This window comes from Myxine glutinosa, chromosome 7, assembly GCF_964187855.1.
Source record: "Myxine glutinosa chromosome 7, kmMyxGlut1.1, whole genome shotgun sequence".
Lineage (NCBI taxonomy): Eukaryota > Metazoa > Chordata > Myxini > Myxiniformes > Myxinidae > Myxine > Myxine glutinosa.
The window spans coordinates 17,328,771-17,347,314 of record NC_136267.1 but is presented as its reverse complement, the minus strand read 5'-3'; the positions used below and the strand labels follow the sequence as shown (position 1 = coordinate 17,347,314).

Sequence of the window (18,544 nt, the reverse complement as noted above, 5' to 3'; positions counted from 1 at the left end):
GGTGGTAAAGGAAGGACCGGGTTGTAAATGAAGGACAGGATTGTAAAGGAAGGACAGGGTTGTAAAGGAAGGACAGCGTTGTAAAGGAAGGACAGGATTGTAAAGGAAGGACAGGATTGTAAAGGAAGGACAGGATTGTAAAGGAAGGACAGGGTTGTAAATGAAGGACAGGGTTGTAAATGAAGGACAGGGTTGTAAAGGAAGGACAGGGTTGTAAAGGAAGGACAGGGTTGTAAAGGAAGGACAGGGTTGTAAAGGAAGGACTGGGTTGTAAAGGAAGGACAGGGTTGTAAAGGAAGTACAGGGTGGTAAAGGAAGGACCGGGTTGTAAAGGAAGGACAGGATTGTAAAGGAAGGACCGGGTTGTAAAGGAAGGACTGGGTTTTGAAGGAAGGACAGGGTTGTAAAGGAAGGACAGGATTGTAAAGGAAGGACAGGGTTGTAAAGGAAGGACCAGGTTGTAAAGGAAGGACAGGGTTGTAAAGGAAGTACAGGGTGGTAAAGGAAGGACCGGGTTGTAAAGGAAGTACAGGGTGGTAAAGGAAGGACCGGGTTGTAAAGGAAGGACAGGGTTGTAAAGGAAGTACAGGGTGGTAAAGGAAGGACAGGATTGTAAAGGAAGGACCGGGTTGTAAAGGAAGGACCGGGTTGTAAAGGAAGGACCGGGTTGTAAAGGAAGGACGGGGTTGTAAATTAAGGACAGGGTTGTAAATTAAGGACAGGGTTGTAAAGGAAGGACAGGGTTGCACATGCAGAGCAAAGTTTTGTTAAGTTGAACTCAACCTCGATATGCAGAATGGGATGACCACAGGACTACTTCTACTTTCACATACCCTGATGTGATGGAATGTGATGAGGGTTAGCAGAGGCCCATCCCCTGCCTACTCAATTGGTCCCAGTTCACCTCAGTCAAAGCTCACCCAGTTCCTTCTCACTCGGTACCTTCTTACCCAATACCTTCTTACCAGGTACCTTCTCACTCGGTACCTTCTTACCCAATACCTTCTTACCCGGTACCTTCTCACTCGGTACCTTCTTACCCAATACCTTCTCACCCAGTACCTTCTCACTCGGTACCTTCTTACCCAATACCTTCTTACCCGGTACCTTCTTACCCAGTACCTTCTCACCCAATACCTTCTTACCCAATACCTTCTTACCCAATACCTTCTCACTCGGTACCTTCTTACCCAATACCTCCTCACTCTGTACCTTCTTACCCAATACCTTCTCACTCGGTACCTTCTTACCTAATACCTTCTCACTCGGTACCTGCTTACCCAATACCTTCTCACTCGGTACCTTCTTACCCAATACCTTCTTACCCAATACCTTCTCACTCGGTACCTTCTTACCCAATACCTCCTCACTCTGTACCTTCTTACCCAATACCTTCTCACTCGGTACCTTCTTACCCAATACCTTCTCACTCGGTACCTGCTTACCCAATACCTTCTCACTCGGTACCTTCTTACCCAGTACCTTCTCACCCAATACCTTCTTACCCAATACCTTCTTACCCAATACCTTCTTACCCGGTACCTTCTCACCCGGTACCTTCTCACCCAATACCTTCTTACCCAATACCTTCTCACTCGGTACCTTCTTACCCAATACCTTCTCACTCGGTACCTTCTTACCCAATACCTTCTTACCCAATACCTTCTTACCCGGTACCTTCTTACCCAATACCTTCTTACCCAATACCTTCTCACCGGGTACCTTCTCACCCAATACCTTCTTACCCGGTACCTTCTCACCCAATACCTTCTTACCCAATACCTTCTTACCCAATACCTTCTCACTCGGTACCTTCTTACCCAATACCTTCTCACTCGGTACCTTCTTACCCAATACCTTCTTACCCAATACCTTCTTACCCAATACCTTCTCACCCGGTACCTTCTCACCCAGTACCTTCTCACCCAGTACCTTCTCACCCAGTACCTTCTCACCCAGTACCTTCTCACATGGTCCCATCTCACATGGTCCCATCTCACGTGGTCCCATCTCATGTGGTCACATCTCACGTGGTCCCATCTCATCCGATCCCTTCTTCCATGTTCCCATCTCATCCGATCCCTTCTTCCATGTTCCCATCTCACCTGCGACCTTCTCACATGGTCCCTGGCCACCTCCGCCTGTTTCTCTTACATATTTTCCTCCTCTCTAACCCTATGGTACACAAATATCAGAGGTCTGCACTCCAACTTTACACTTTTCTTTGATTCGATGTCCCAGACTCTTCTGTGTTGCTTTGTTTGCCTCTCCATAACAACGTATTATTTTTCGTGGTCTACTGTCCCTCAAACTCAGATGACTCCATGCACAATGCTCTCTCTGCAAACATTAACACTGATCTGCACTTCTCTTAGTCCTGTTCACTCTTCCTGATCTGTAGGAACTTTAATTGCTGCCATGCCAGCTGACTGGCAATCGGCCTTCATTTCTAAGTTGTTATCATTTGGTATTCCGTGCGGGCCACCTTCACAAGTCGCCGTCGGGTTTCCTGTATGAGCAGAAACAACTGGTGGCCCTTGATGGTGTCCTTACCTGTAACCTTTACCTTGAGGCTGTAGTTCTACAAGGTATCATCTTGGGACCTACGTTTTTCTTGATCAATATTGTTCATTGATCGATCTGATTGTGTTGAAAACAAACTTTACCATTTTGTTGATACCCACACCCTGCTCCCCTTAAACTACACGTTCGTTCTCCAATTGTCGTTCAAAATCTCTAACATTCAATTGAAATTAAGTTGTTCCTCGATCATAAACTTACTTTTGTGGACGGACAAACACACAGAAGTGAACCAATTGCTTAACCGCACTTTTTGCTTCACGTGCGCACGGGGTAAAAATGGTGTGAACAATGACGATCTGATAATGGAGCAATTCATTCATTGAAAGAAGGAAGTTGAATCATTCATCAGTTGACATTTCAATAAGCTTTTTCACAATAAGTATATTTATCCCCATGCTTTTCACCAAAAATGGCGGGGATATTGTAACCGGCTCCCTCTGTCCGTTTATCTCTCACTCTATGTCCTAAACGGTCATGCAGAAATTCACCAAACATGGTAGTTATGATCAAAACATGGCAAGAAGGTGCAAGAGCAGTATCATTTTTGACGCCACCCTATTTGGGTCCTAGTGCAGGGTCAAAAGGTCAAATACCAAAAAATGCAATTACAGGCACATTTTAACTTGTGCATGCAATCAACATTGGGGTATGCATGAAATATGTAACGAGTTTGGGGATTTGACCCCTGGTTCGGGGACTTAGGGTCACAGGAGTCAAAACAGAACATTTTTTTAACTTAAAATTTTATATTGTGTCATTCCTGGTGGAAACTTTTTCTGTCTTTCAACTTCGCTTTCAGTGTAAGCATGAGGATTTGCGATGACGTGCCATCGACTTCGCTCTCGTTTCAGTTTGGGATGAGATTAAATAAATATGATTATAAAATATGGCCGCTGGTCATAATTTGCACGACCAGAAAATTTAAATTATATAGATTTTGTATCATCATCTTTTCTCGCCCATTCCCAAAGGGATGGGAGAGACTGTTGTAATTGGTCTGTGAGTGTGTGAGTCCGCACGTTCGTTAGTTCTCAGATCGACTGTAATCTCAATACCCCGGCGAGGCTCTACATTGTCAAATGCTCAGTCTTATTTGGAATTCATCCATAAATGTATATGCATGCTTGGCTGCAGCTATAATAAGAATATTCAAATAATATAAAAATTTATGAGCATTATTATCCAATGTAAATTGTGTAAATAAATAAATAAATTACCAAGGCTCATGGTTTTGAAGAAATTAGGACTGTGCATCATCCACCTACCTATCCACCTACCAACCTGGACAAAATCACAGACTGGTCAAACAAGTGGAACATGTCTTTCAATCCTGCCAAATCTCACTCTCTTACTATGTCTCTCCGAAAAGATCGACTGGACAACCCTCCCATCTACTTTCTCAACAATCCTCTCCAAGAAGTTCTGTCACTCAAGCTTTTGGGTCTCACTATCTGCCATGATCTTTCTTGGGAAAACCACATTTCCAAGCTGGCCTCCAAAGCCAGTCGCCGACTGGGCATCCTCCGTCGTGCGAAGTCCTTCCTCGGCACACCTGAGCTCCTCACCACTTACAAGGCTTTCATCCGCAGCTCAATGGAATACTGTTCTCCCCTATGGGCTGGTGCTCCTGCCTCACACCTGGCTCGGCTTCACGCTGTTGAATCCAAAGCTTTCAAAATCATTGGAATCTCCCGCGATGAAGCTATCTCTGAGGGCCTTTCACTCACTCACCGCAGGCAGGTAGGTGGTCTTTCTGTCTTCTACCGACTCCTCTCCGGCCTTGCTCCCCCAGCTCTCTCTGTGCTCTGTCCCCCAAATATTCCTACAGGTCGCACAAGATCTGCCAGCAACCCTCTGATGGTTAAACTGCCGAAATCTCGGCTCTCTGCTCACCTTCACTCTTTCATTCCTCTTTTCTCCCGCCTGTGGAACAAACTCCCACACTCCCTTCAATCCCTCTCCTCCCTCCAGGTCTTTAAAACAGCTGTTCACCACCATCTCTTATCTTCCCCCATCCATAACCTTGATCTTTTCTACCCCCACTAATTCACCCCAGATCCACCTTGTTTGAAATTCCAACTTATTTCCTGGAAATCCTGGCAGTGTCCATATGTTTATACCTCTCCCACCCCCCCCCCTTCACATGCCTCCCCCCCTTCACATGCCTCCCCCCCTTCACATGCCTCCCCCCCAAAGCCCTCTCCCTCCCACAGATCTCTCGATGTCTCCATGTCTCTCGGTCCCTGCTCTCAAATGTTGTGTTTGTGTCCTTCCCCCTCTCTCCCCATCTTGTCTACCGCTCCCGATGTTATTTGTTTTATGTGTCTGTTTGTCTTTCTGTGTGATTAATGTTCGCTCTTTCACGAGCCTCGATCTTGTATACAAAAAAAAAAAAAAAAAAAAAAAATATATATATATATTCTAATGGTTTGTCAAATGAGCACAGTTACGGCCTGATAAGATATCATCAATGCAGGAGAAGGTAAGGGAAGAAACGAGTCTGAGAAGAAACAAAAAAAAATTCCATTTTCATGGTTACACTCTATTTGCTTCTGATTGTATAAAGATTAGAAAAAAAATGTATATACACAGTCAAGGCTCGGGTAAGAGCGAGAGCACTGAATGAATCGTATCCACATCAGGGTTCAAGGACAAGACAGTGGTCGACTTGGACAAATAATGGAAGTAGTGAGGAATGAGTGGTAGGGGAATATGCACGGGGTGGACAAGATGGATGCAAAAGCAAATCCTTAGGAAGGAAAAACTGGAAATCTGGAAGGAGGTGGGCTTGTGAGTGAGGGTTGAAAAGATCATGATTTTGGATGCGGTGATCTCAGAATTAATATTACAGATTGCAAAATAATCTGGTGAAACTTTTGCTATCTTATGGTACATTAGGATTAATAACAGCTTTAAAATGTATGTTACGCATTTAATTTTTTTTTAATTAATCATGAATAATAATTAATAAACTATTAATAATTACTAATTAATTAATAATAATTTGTAAATTAATTTGTAATTTCAGATTTTAATAAATATAAATTTAAAAAGCATGTTACAAGTATTACACCTAGGTTCGTCATTTTAAAACGGAGGGCCATGACTTGTGTAAGAACAATTTTTCAAAGCAACCTCGATGTAAAGAATTAATATGACAGATTGCAAAATAATCCGGAACAACTTTTGCTATCTTATGGTGCATTCAGATTAATAACAGCTTTAAAATGTATGTTATGCATTTTTTAAAAAATAAATAAATAATATCGAATTTATTATACTTAACAATTAATAATAATTAATAATTAATTAATCATAATAATAATAATAAAATTGAAAATTTTATTTAAAAAAAAGATTCATTGAAAATTGAAAATTAAAAAAAATTAATTTAAAAAGTATGTTCCAAGTAGGTATACATCAGTCCGTCATTTGAAAATGGAGGGCCATGATTTGTCTAAGAACTATTTTTTAAAGCAACATTGGTGTTAAGAATTAATATTAGATTGAAAAATAATCTGGTACTACTTTTGCTATCTTATGGTGCATTCGGATTAATAACAGCTTTAAAAAGTACGTTATGCATAAAAAAAAAAAATGACAATTTTATTAACCATTAAAATTAATTAATAATAATTAATATTAATTAATTTATAATAATTCATATTTCATTACTGACAGTTAAAAATAAATAATAATTAAAATATTCAATTTAAAAACAATTTTTATTTAAAATTTAAAATTCAAAAAGTATGTTACAGGTCCATCATTTCAAAATGGAGTGCCATGACTTGTGCAAGAACTATTTTTCAAAGCAACCTCAGTGTTAAGAAAATTGATTTTTGTTCTCCACAATAAAACTGCACTACTGCACCATATTTTATGTAATCATGTGCGGAATGTTTGCTGATGCCATCCTTCCTCGGGGAGTTGCTACATCGCTGTTGCGGTGCTCTTGTAAATTATAACCGGAATTTGGCTAGCGTAATGGCATGAATGGCCGACTCTTTTCAAAATGTGCATTGATCTCTCGTTCACTGCAACTAGCTACTGGCTTGCATCATCTTTGGACCTCTTCCATGCTGCTGATACAGGCTCTATCCAAGTCCCCCTCCACCCATCACCAATTCGTGCGTTACTGCAAGGATGTAGAATTTGGATGTACAGCGTATCCGCACAAAATTAATGGCCTACTACTTTTGAAGGAGATTGCACGTGATCTTTAAAATATACAAGAAAGCGTGATCAAACAAGAGCAGTTTAATGATCCCTCCGAAAAGGTTGCATATTCTGTGATGAAAATTCCTTGCTTACAAAGCACCAAGATGATCATTTAGAGTTAGATATTATTCCGGTTGGCTCCAACTGACAGTACCTGTTATGGGCCCTATGTTCAGGTTGCGGATCCCCACTGCCTTGTGGGGGAAGCCTATTTAGGCTAAGGCTATGAGGACACTTAGATATCAAACCACACCTGTAGATCAGCCTTGGCAGCGCTACATCGTGGATAAATGTGCCCATGAAAGATTGAAAGTCAGTGCTGTCACCAATTTCGGCATCACTGCGCAGCATCTGCAGACAGCTGTGTCCACTTTGGACCTCAAGGATGTCAAGGGCAGCCATCATCATGCCGATGACCTGTCCAGTCTGCTGCGCCTATGTGCATCAAACTTTACGTTCAATTCCCTGCACCTGCAGCCACCGATGCGCATATTGCGAGAGGGATAGCACACATCTTTATCAACTTAATCGCTTCTCTGTGCAGGTTTTTCCCCTTTTTGGCACCATATCACTTGCTCACCTGTTTACCACCCAATTTTACCTCATTTTTACAACTCAAAAGCTAGTGTAAACCTCTGAGCCATTCTGTCACTCCTTGCACCACACCACATAAAATGCAATAACGCCTGTCATGCGCAACTACCCATTTTATCCGTAAAGGTGGTGAGTTGCAGACCGTGATGGTGATTTTGTGGGTGAGCAGGTGGACATTCACTCTGATCATCGTCTCGTCATACACGGCGAACCTGGCGGCGTTCCTGACAGTCCAGCGCATGGAGGTCCCCGTAGAGTCGGTCGAAGACCTCGCCGACCAGACAAACATAGAGTACGGCGCTCTGCAGGCGGGCTCCACCATGACCTTCTTCCAGGTGCGTCGGAGCGTGAGCAGCAAGCTTTTCCAACTGCTCTCCAGATAATACAGCAGCACTAATATCAAGCCTGGAAATCCAAGCGATAACATTGTCACAATTGGGCTAAAACCAAGACAAAGGTAATTGCCTAAGATGGGAACGGCACGCAAGGCAAGACATTATAATTTCTCTTTAACGGTCCTATCTTCTTCAGTTTAATGCTTTTAGATTTCTTGCAATTGCAGAGCCTGTTAAATCAAATTGACAATTAATGTCCCATCTTGGGCAACCTCCATATATATATATATATATATGAAATAGTGGTAAATATCTTCGGGCCACGTTAGCAGCTGATTGAGGCCATTTAGCTGGAATAATATAAGTAGGAATTTGGAATATCACCATGATGGGCATAAAGACCTTATTATCTTTTTGTTCATTTTGCTCTCCCTGACATAGTTGCCGTTTTTCCCCAGAAACATTGTGCTATCCATGAATACATGCCATGTGGCTTGAATCCATTTTAGTTTTATCATCACGAGCAGCATTTGAATTTTTTATGAAAATTTTCATGAAAAAGTCTCTTTTAGGGATTCAAAACGTGTTTTATTGGCATTTCCAGTTGTGGCCACTGATGAGGTCACCAATCACAATTTCAAACTTTTGTGAGAAACTTCACCTTAATCAGGGATCAGATTTATCTCAGCTACTCCACATGGAAGTGAATGGTACCCAGGAAATGATTAGTTCACGGTTCCTTTTTTATCACCTAAGTAGGGTTCATGAAAACCTAAGTGAGCTGCTAAGAATCCCAATTAAATCTGAAAGGGAATGATATTCGCCCTTCTCTTTTTGCCCTTTGGAGCGTGTTGCTAATCCGCTTTGACAGTGCTGCGTGTTATGACTGTGCCTATTTAACCTCACCTACCTTTATTATACTTTCAACTCTTCTTAAACCTTACTCTTCCTTTTCTTTTCCTTTTCCAAAGAACATAATCCCACCCCTCCCCCCCAAAGCCCTCTCCCTCCCACAGATCTCTCGATGTCTCCATGTCTCTCGGTCCCTGCTCTCAAATGTTGTGTTTGTGTCCTTCCCCCTCTCTCCCCATCTTGTCTACCGCTCCCGATGTTATTTGTTTTATGTGTCTGTCTTTCTGTGTGATTAATGTTCGCTCTTTCACGAGCCTCGATCTTGTATACAAAAAAAAAAAAAAAAAAATGTGAGACCAACGGATAAACTTATGGTTAAACTGCCTCTTATGGTTTCTTAACCTCTTACCATAACCTCTTATGGTTAAACTGCCAAAATCAAGACTCTCTGCTCACCTTCACTCTTTCATTCCTCTTTTCTCCCGCCTCTGGAACAAACTCCCTCACTCTATTCATTCCCACTCCTCCCTCCAGGTCTTTAAAACAGCTGTTCACCACCATCTCTTATCTTCCCCATCCAAAACCTTGATCTTTTCTACCCCTGTTAATTCACCCCAGATCCACTTTTTTGAAATTCCAACTTCTTTCCTGGATGTCCTGGCAGTGTCCATGTGTTTTATACCTCTGCCACCCTCCCCCCCCCCCCCCCTTTCCGTGCCTCCGCCTCCCAAGCCCCCTCCCTCCCACAGATCTCCCGATGTCCCTGCTCTCAAATGTTGCACTTGTGTGCTTCCCTCTCTCTCCCCATATTGTATCCCGCTCCCTTTATCATATGTTTTATGTGTCAGTTTGTCTTTTTGTGATTAATGTTAGCTCTTACATGAGCCTCGATCCTGTATACAAAAAAAAAAAAAAAAAACGGTTTCCATTTGCAGAGGAACTAATTGTGCCCAAGCTATGGCCAGAGATGTGCCTGGAAGTCTCTGATGGGATGTAAGCTGAAAATGGCTGACGAGTTATCAAATCATTAGACCTATCGAGATAGGCATGAAAGTTTCAGGCTGAATGCTTATCGTTGGTATGAATCGATTCCCAGCAGAAGAGTAAGCAGGTATAAATGACTGAGTCTTCTAAGCACATATCTCTGAAGACCATGACGTGGCCTAACGCTCACACATCGATTCTACAGCCATTCTAAGATGATAAGGGAAGTTTAACATTCGAATCAAATTGTATTTTTTTAGGGAAATTGACTCATAGGTGAGAGTGGAATGAAATAAAAAATTTTAAAAATCCTTTCTTTTAAAAATTTTCATGCAAAAACAAACAAACAAGTCATTGTATGGTGAGTATTCATACATTGAGGACACCTGGCCATGCCTAAGTCTGTGTGAGTAGTCAGAATATCCAATTCTACTATAATGAGCAAGGCCAGTTTGCCCTTCCTGGAATGACTGTGTGTTCATTGGAAGATAGGGTGTCCAGCTTGGGCCTTTTGGCGTTACCAATCTGAGAACATACAGTGCCTTCAGAAAGTATTCACACCCCTTGATGTTTTTCACATTTTGTGTGTTACAGCCTGAATTTTAAATTGTTTAAATTGAGATTTTTGTCACTGATCTGCACAAAAATACCAAAATACCTGAATTGTTTTTTAAATAATTAAAAATGAAACGCTGAAATGTCTTGAGTCAATAAATATTCAACCCCTTTGCTATGACACTCCAAATTGAGCTCAGGTGCATACAATTTCCTTTGATCATCTTTGAGATGTCTCTACAACTTGATTGGAGCCCACCTGTGGTCAATTCATTTGATTGGACATGATTTAGAAAGAAACACACCTTTCCTACAGTTGACAGTGCATGTCAGAGCAGAAACTCTACCATGAAGTCCAAGGAGCTGTCCGTAGAACTCTGAGATAGAATTGTGAGGAAGCATAGATCAGGGGAAGGGTAAAAAAGAATTTCTAGAGAGTTGAAAGTTCCCAAGAGCACACAGTGAGCTCCATTATTAGGAAATGGAAAGAATATGGAAATACCCAGACTCTTCCTGGAGCTGACTGTCCGACCAAACTGAGCAACCGGGCAAGAAGGACCTTGGTCAGGGAGGTGACCAAGAACCCAATGACCACTCTGATAGAACTAGAGAGTTCCTTAGCTGAGATGGGAGTACCTGCCAGAAGTACAAACAGTCTCTGCAGCACTTTACAAATCTCGACTTTATGGGAGAGTGGCCAGACGGAAGCCACTCCTGAGAAAAGGGATATGACAGCACACCTGGAGTTTGCAAAAAGGCACGTGATAGACTCTGGTAGCATAAGGCAAAATATTCTGTGGTCTGATGAGATGAAAATTGAACTTTTGGCCTGAATACAAAGTGCTACTACATCTGGCGGAAACCGAGCACAGCTCATCACCCATCAAACACCATCCATACCGTGAAGCATGGTGGTGGCAGCATCATGCTATGGTGATGCTTTTCAGCGGCGGGGACTGGAACACTTGTAAGGATAGAGGGAACAATGAATGAAGCCAAGTACAAACAAATTTTTGAGGAGAACCTGCTTTAGAGTGCAAATTACCTTTGACTGTGGTGAAGATTTACATTCCAACAGGACAATGACCACAAGCATACAGCCAAAGCAACACTTGAATGGCTTCAGAACAAGAATGAGAAAGTTCTTGAATTGCTCAGCTATAGCCCAGACTTTAATCCCATTGAGAATCTGTGGAAACACTTGAAGATTGCTGTGCACTGACGCTCCCCATCCAACTTGACAGAGTTTGAGGAAATCATGAAGGAAGAATGAGAGAAACTCCGCAAATCTAGATGTGCAAAGCTGATACAGACATACCCAAGAAGACTGAAAGCTGTAATCACTGCCAAAGCCGCTTCTACCAAGTATTGACTCAGGGGATTCAATACTTATGTAAAAAAAAATTTTTTTTTTTTGTATACTGAATCGAGGCTCGTGAAAGAGCTAACATTTACTTCACAAACAAATCGACCAGACAAACAAAATACACAAAAAGAGGGAGCGGAAGACAAGATGGGGAGAAAAGTGAAAGCACACAAACACAACATCCGAGAGCAGGGAGATGTGTGGAAGGGAGAGGGCCTGGGGGGAGGAGGCATGGGAAGGGGGGGGGGGGGGAGGGAGAAGTATAAAGCACAAGGACACCAAGGACTTCCAGGACAGAAGTTGGTATTTCAAAAAGGGGAATTGGGGTGAAATTAGCGGGGGTAGAAAAGATCAAGGTTTTGGATGGGGGAAGATAAGAGATGGTGGTGAACAGCTGTTTTAAAGACTTGGAGGGTGGAGTGGGATTGAAGAGAGTGAGGGAGTTTGTTCCAGAGGCGGGAGAAAAGAGGAATGAAGGAGTGAAGGTGAGCAGAGAGTCTTGATTTTGGCAGTTTAACCAAAAGAGGGTTGCAGGCAGATCTTGTGCGACCTGTAGGAATATTTGCGTGACAGAGCCCAGAGAGAGCTGGGGGGGCAAGGCCAGAGAGGAGTCGGTAGAAGACGGAAAGACCATCAACCTGCCTGCGGTGAGTGAGTGAGAGGCCCTTGGAGTTAGCTTCATCGCAGGAGATTCCAATGATTCTGAATGCTTTGGTTTCAACAGCGCGAAGGCGAGCTAGGTGTGAGGCAGGAGCACCAGCCCAGAGGGGAGAGCAGTATTCCATTGAGCTGCGGATGAAAGCCTTGTATGTGGTGAGGAGCTCAGGTGTGCCAAGGAAGGACTTCGCACGACGGAGGATGCCCAGTCGGCGACTGGCTTTGGAGGCCAGATTTAGATATTTCTGTGTTTCATTTTTCATTATTTTATTGAAAGTTCTGAAAAAAAATACTCCACTTTGTCATTATGGGGTATTATGTGTCGATCAGTCACAAAAAACATCAATTCAATCCATTTTATATTCAGGCTGTAACACAGCAAAATGTGAAAAATTCAAGGGGTGTGAATACTTTCTGAAGGCACTGTATAGCTCATGATACTGGGATCCCACATTCAAATCCCACATATACTGTTCTGTGTTGATTTGTCCATTGTGTCCTAATGTCCTTGTCATTGACGTAAAAGTAGACTGATCTTTCCTATTTTCCTTATCGCGCGTCTGATTTACAGACGACCTTCACCACGAGCTTTAATGCACCATTAAAAAATACAAAAAAAAACAAAACATTTTTTCAAAAACAGCAAAATTAAATAATGCTGATATTCCCTGGACAAGGCCAACTGGCTCGTTCTCCCATTGTGCGGCTGGAGAAGGAGACGTGTCATTTCCCACCCTCAGCACAATGGCTTATCCACGTATCCTTGAGATGTTGAAGGCAAGCGCATCCCTCCTTCCAACGCGAGTGTCAGCAGAAGGAAAAAAAACTATCCTCTTGGTATCGGCAGATGTTATTTCCCCATGGAGTGGAACTTGTGCCACCAAGGCTCATTTACAACTGCTGCCATCTAGCAGAGATTAATATAATTCAATTAGCATTTTACTCCCCCTTCACCTGCCACCACCCGCTCCTCTTTGCTGCCATCGGTTGCTTAATTACACGTATCATGGGCATTGCGCTCTCCGTAGAGGGAACTAGCACTGGAAATGCTTTTCTGCAGGTAAGGGGTCAGAGAAAACATCTTACAAGCGAAATCACTCGATGCAGACACAAAGAAACTATTTGAACAATTGGGGGTGCGGAAAGGGGTACATTAATTCTGACAAAGCGATACATTCACCTGACGTCTGAAAAATAGTAATTATTTGAAATTACAATTTTTAATAGGTGAGAGCTGTCATATGCAGCCCGTTTCTTGAGGGCTGTAGACAAGGAAATATGTTTGAGTATCTGGGGGGAGCAGTGACAGGGGATGGTAAGTTAGAGGCAGACGTGCGGAGGAGGATTCGGGTGGTTGCGAATGCGTGGAGGAAGGTGGAGGGAGTAATGGCAGAAAGAAGGATATCAAGGAAATTGAAAGGAAAGGTTCCTGATGTCGTGCGTAACACCGACCTACCTTTACGGTCTGGAGACGGTGGCACCAACAGAAAGACAACAACAGAGACTGCATGTTTGTGAGAACAACTGGTTCATGAGGATTGTGGGAGTGAAGAGGGTGGATAGAAGGAGAATGGATGAACAGAGGAAAGAGATTGGCGTGCAGATGAGCTTTATGGGGAGATTGGTGAAATGACGGCTGGGATAGGCTGGACACTTGATAACGATGGGGGAGAATGGCAAAGAGAGCGGATAGGTTGATGGATCAAGGTAGGAGGAAAAGAGGAAGAAAGCGGTTGAGATGGGAGGATTGTGTGACGAGGGATTTCAGTAAGGTGGTGGTCGTTGGAGAGTGGAGAGAGTTGGCTAAGGACAGAGGGGAGAGGAGGAGTGTCGTGCTCATCAAAATAACAAAAGTCCATCTTTTAAGGCACCAAAATGGCAGTCAATCCCACAAAAGGCGAATATCTGAACAGTTTCTTAAAACGTGAGCAGTTGTGGCTCCATCGGAGTTTGAAGGACTCCACCACTCACTTGTGTCAGCAATGATACACGTCAGCTGTGTCTCCATCAAGTCTTACAAGGAATTTCAATGAAGCAGAACGCCATTAGGCCTATCCAGTCTCCGTAACGTTTTTCAACCTGTTGTTGCTTGTCCACATTCTATCCTTTGAGCATCAAGGCAAGGGAGCAGCACGTACCATTTTTGAAGTCTTTGGTATAACTCGACCGAGGTTTGAACCGCCGACCTCCCAGACTCAGAACTCAGACCCTCGAACCCTGACCCCACTGAGTCTGGTAACGATACTGCAACTCCTGGCAGACATGTTTCACTCCTGGCAGACATGTTTCACTCCTGGCAGACATGTTTCACTCCTGGCAGACATGTTTCAACTGACACAAGAATTGAGGTGGACACCTAACATAAAAACTACCCTTCAAATGTTTTCTGCTCTCCTTAATCGAACTACTAAATAACTACGTCAGCACTTTTCCGACATCTTAGTTTAAGCGATTCCTTTGGCTGTGAAACTGTGAATGAAGTCAACATTGTTATTTCCTTTCTGTCCATGATGTCGTCCTTCCTGGGATGTTACAACAATGACGACAAATTTATAACAACTGATTATGTAATTAGAACAAACAACAACTGAAACATTTGAGGAACGCAAATAAGGTTTGGGTCACAGGACAACCATTCAGGAAAACGTTATGACGTCACAATATGTCAACATTGGTGAAAATCGGTCACAATTCATCCATAAACAACAAACATGAGAAAATGCTCCAAGGGATTCTAATAAATATTTGGTATTTGGCACAATGCCAGGGACTTCTACAAAGAGGTGATACAATTCCAGCGCCTTCTTCGAAGAGGTGACACGATGAAAGCACCTTCCACAAAGACATGACACAATGCCAGGGCCTTTTACAAAGAGGTGATACAATGCCAGGTATTTCTACAAAGAGGTGACAATGGCAGGGACTTCTACAAAGAGGTGACACAATACCAGTGCCTTCTTCGAAGAGGTGACACGATGAAAGCACCTTCCACAAAGACATGACACAATGCCAGGGCCTTTTACAAAGAGGTGATACAATGCCAGGTATTTCTACAAAGAGGTGACAATGGCAGGGACTTCTACAAAGAGGTGACACAATACCAGTGCCTTCTTCCAAGAGGTGACACGATGAAATCACCTTCCACAAAGACATGACACAATGCCAAGGCCTTCTATGAAGAGGTGGCACGGTGCCAGGGTCTTCTACGAAGAGGTTATGCAATGCCAGGGACTTCTATGAAGAGGTGACACAATGCCAGGGACTTCTATGAAGAGGTGATGCAATGTCAGGGCCTTCTATGAAAAGGTGACACAATGCCAGGGACTTCTATGAAGAGGTGACACAATGCCAGGGACTTCTATGAAGAGGGGATGCAATGCCAGGGCCTTCTATGAAGAGGTGATGCAATGCCAGGGCCTTCTATGAAGAGGTGATGCAATGCCCGGGCCTTCTATGAAGAGGTGATGCAATGCCAGGGCCTTCTGTGAAGAGGTGATGCAATGCCAGGGCCTTCTATGAAGAGGTGATGCAATGCCAGGGCCTTCTATGAAGAGGTGATGCAATGTCAGGGCCTTCTATGAAGAGGTGATGCAATGCCAGGGCCTTCTATGAAGAGGTGATGCAATGCCAGGGCCTTCTATGAAGAGGTGATGCAATGCCATGGCCTTCTATGAAGAGGTGATGCAATGCTAGGGCCTTCTACGAAGAGGTGATGCAATGCCAGGGTTTTGATGAAGAGGTGACACAATGCCAGCGACTTCTATGAAGAGGTGATGCAATGCCAGGGCTTTCGATGAAGAGGTGACACAATACCAGGGCCTTCTATGAAGAGGTGGTGCAATGCCAGGGCTTTTGATGAAGAGGTGATGCAATGCCAGCGCTTTCAATGAAAAGGTGACAATGCTAGGGACTTCTATGAAGAGGTGATGTAATGCCAGGGACTTCTATGAAGAGGTGGTGCAATGCCAGGGCTTTCTATGAAGAGGTGACAATGCCAGGGACTTCTATGAAGAGGTGATGCAATGCCAGGGCTTTCTATGAAGAGGTGTGTGGAAGTCCTTTTTGGACTTCCAAATGTTCGTGAGATGTCTATCCTCAAGAGTAGGCAAGTTATTGCCGGCATCTCGAATGAAATTTGTCCCTCATCCTTTTAATTATCAAGATAGTTAAATAACGTGCGTTATAATGACAAATCTCCTGTCTGGTCTCTTATCAAAATCCTCACGAAGGCATCAATCTCCAAGGTGTTGCTCATGAGAGGAACACTCATATTAGATGGGATGATAGAAATGTTTCAGTAATAATTAGTTGATGAATCTCAACGATATGATATTACGGTTTATAAGAATCTTGCAGAAAACGAGGTAATTATATTTTTAGAGATATATATATATATATATATATATATATATATATATATATATATATATATATATATATATATATATATATATATTTCACTAGAACGCCACTCAGTAGAGCGCATACTCCCGCCGTGGGTTTAGTTGGAATAATACGTTTTGTTTAACATCCCCTCTCCCCAAAACAATAAATGAAAAAGAAAGTAGGCCCTAACTGTCAGAGAATTTATTTTGATATATCTCGGAATTAGAGGAGAAAATCATCATTTAAGAATAAGAATAAAAGCTTCAATGCAGTAAAACAGAAAAAATCTTTCCCAAAAAAATTTCCAAAAATAATTCCTGGATCCGGAATAATATCCTGAGCTTCACCAAAAACTAATCAATTCTTCCTTATCCCAAGGGTAATCATCCCACCAACTTTCATCCAAATCCGTTCAGAACTTTTCCAGATATGTTGTTCACAAACACATGAACACACGAACATACGAACACACAAACGCGCGCGCACGCACACACACACACACACACACACACACAAACACACGGACGGACACTATCGAATGCATTACTCCCGCAATATATATTTCAACCGAGTTCAGGGATTTTAAAGTACTAGGGCATGCCCGTACTATATATATATCTAAAATTATATCCCCCCCCCTCTATTTACATGAAATGGTTTGGTCCATTCGCAAAGCCAAAGCGAACGGCTTGCGAGTACGGTGACAACCCCCCCCCCCCCCACCCCCCTCTATTTACATGAAATGGTTTGGTCCAAAGCGAACGGCTTGCGAGTACGGTGACAATCCCCCCCCCCCCCCCCCCTCTATTTACATGAAATGGTTTGGTCCAAAGCGAACGGCTTGCGGAGTTTGGTAAAGAAATCGCCATAGCTCGGTAACTACTTCTCCGATTAATATGAAACCTTGAAAAGGCACATCCTCGGGTCCCCAGCAATATACCTGGCAAGTTTCAAGTATATCGGACCCGTGGTTGTCGAGAAACAGCGGTCACAGACACACACACATACACACACACATACACACAGAGATTACTGGAATTATAGATAGATAACTTGCAGACTTTGTTCGGCGACAGAGGACAGAGAGATGGAGTTGTCTTTGTAATGGATAGACATCTACATGTTTCTCTTTGCAGTAATGTGCAAATACCAACTTGGGGAATCGGATCTGTAGATGTTTTGGCTTACAAAACAAACATCTTCTGGTGCTCCTACTTTTTGTGATTCAATTGTGTTCCTTGTTGACCAACTAGATAATGTCTGACTCGGTATTATCAAGAACTCTCGTCCTCCGATCTCCCCCTCCCTACTTCCTGCCACTTTGAAGACAACCCGACCATGTCTCATCCTTTGTCCTCATTCACTATAAAGGCAGAGAAGTCCGCTGAATCGACAGGAGATTGCTCGAACGTTCGTGTTGAGTCCTGTTCATGTGCGCCGGCGAAGTGTTTTGTTGTAATCCTTCTTGTATCCTGAGTGAATTTCCTCCAAATAATTAAATCAACATTGTTATTGCTGTGGACATTTTCATTTTAGTTTGTTTACATTCTTCAACAGGTGACACAATGCCAGGGGCTTCGACATAGAGGTGATATGATGCCAGAGCTTTCTACAAAGACGTGACAATGCCAGTGCCTTCTAGAAAGAGGTGACACTGTAACAGGGCTTTCTATGAAGAGTTGACACTATGCCAGGGCTTTCTATGAAGAGGTGACACAATGCCAGGGCCTTCTAGAAAGTGGTGACACTATACCAGGGCTTTCTATGAAGAGGTGACACAATGCCAGGGCTTTCTATGAAGAGGTGACACAATGCCAGGGCTTTCTATGAAGAGGTGACACAATGCCAGGGCTTTCTATGAATAGGTGACACAATGCCAGGGCTTTCTATGAAGAGGTGACACAATGCCAGGCCTTCTCCGAAGATGTGACAATGCCAGTGCCTTCTAGAAAGAGGTGACACTATACCAGGGTTTTCTATGAAGAGGTGACACAATGCCAGGGCCTTCTAT

The 18,544-nt window shown here is 43.0% G+C and overlaps 1 protein-coding gene across 1 annotated transcript in view; it reads left to right on the top strand.

Moving 5' to 3' along the window:
* The window catches only part of GRIK5 (glutamate ionotropic receptor kainate type subunit 5), a 516,667-nt gene that overhangs the window by 420,644 nt on the left and 77,479 nt on the right, over window positions 1–18,544 (top strand). Inside the window, exon 16 of the mRNA XM_078782648.1 lies at window positions 7,568–7,733. Coding sequence (XP_078638774.1) covers window positions 7,568–7,733 — 166 coding nt within the window. The remainder of the gene's footprint in view (window positions 1–7,567; window positions 7,734–18,544) is intronic.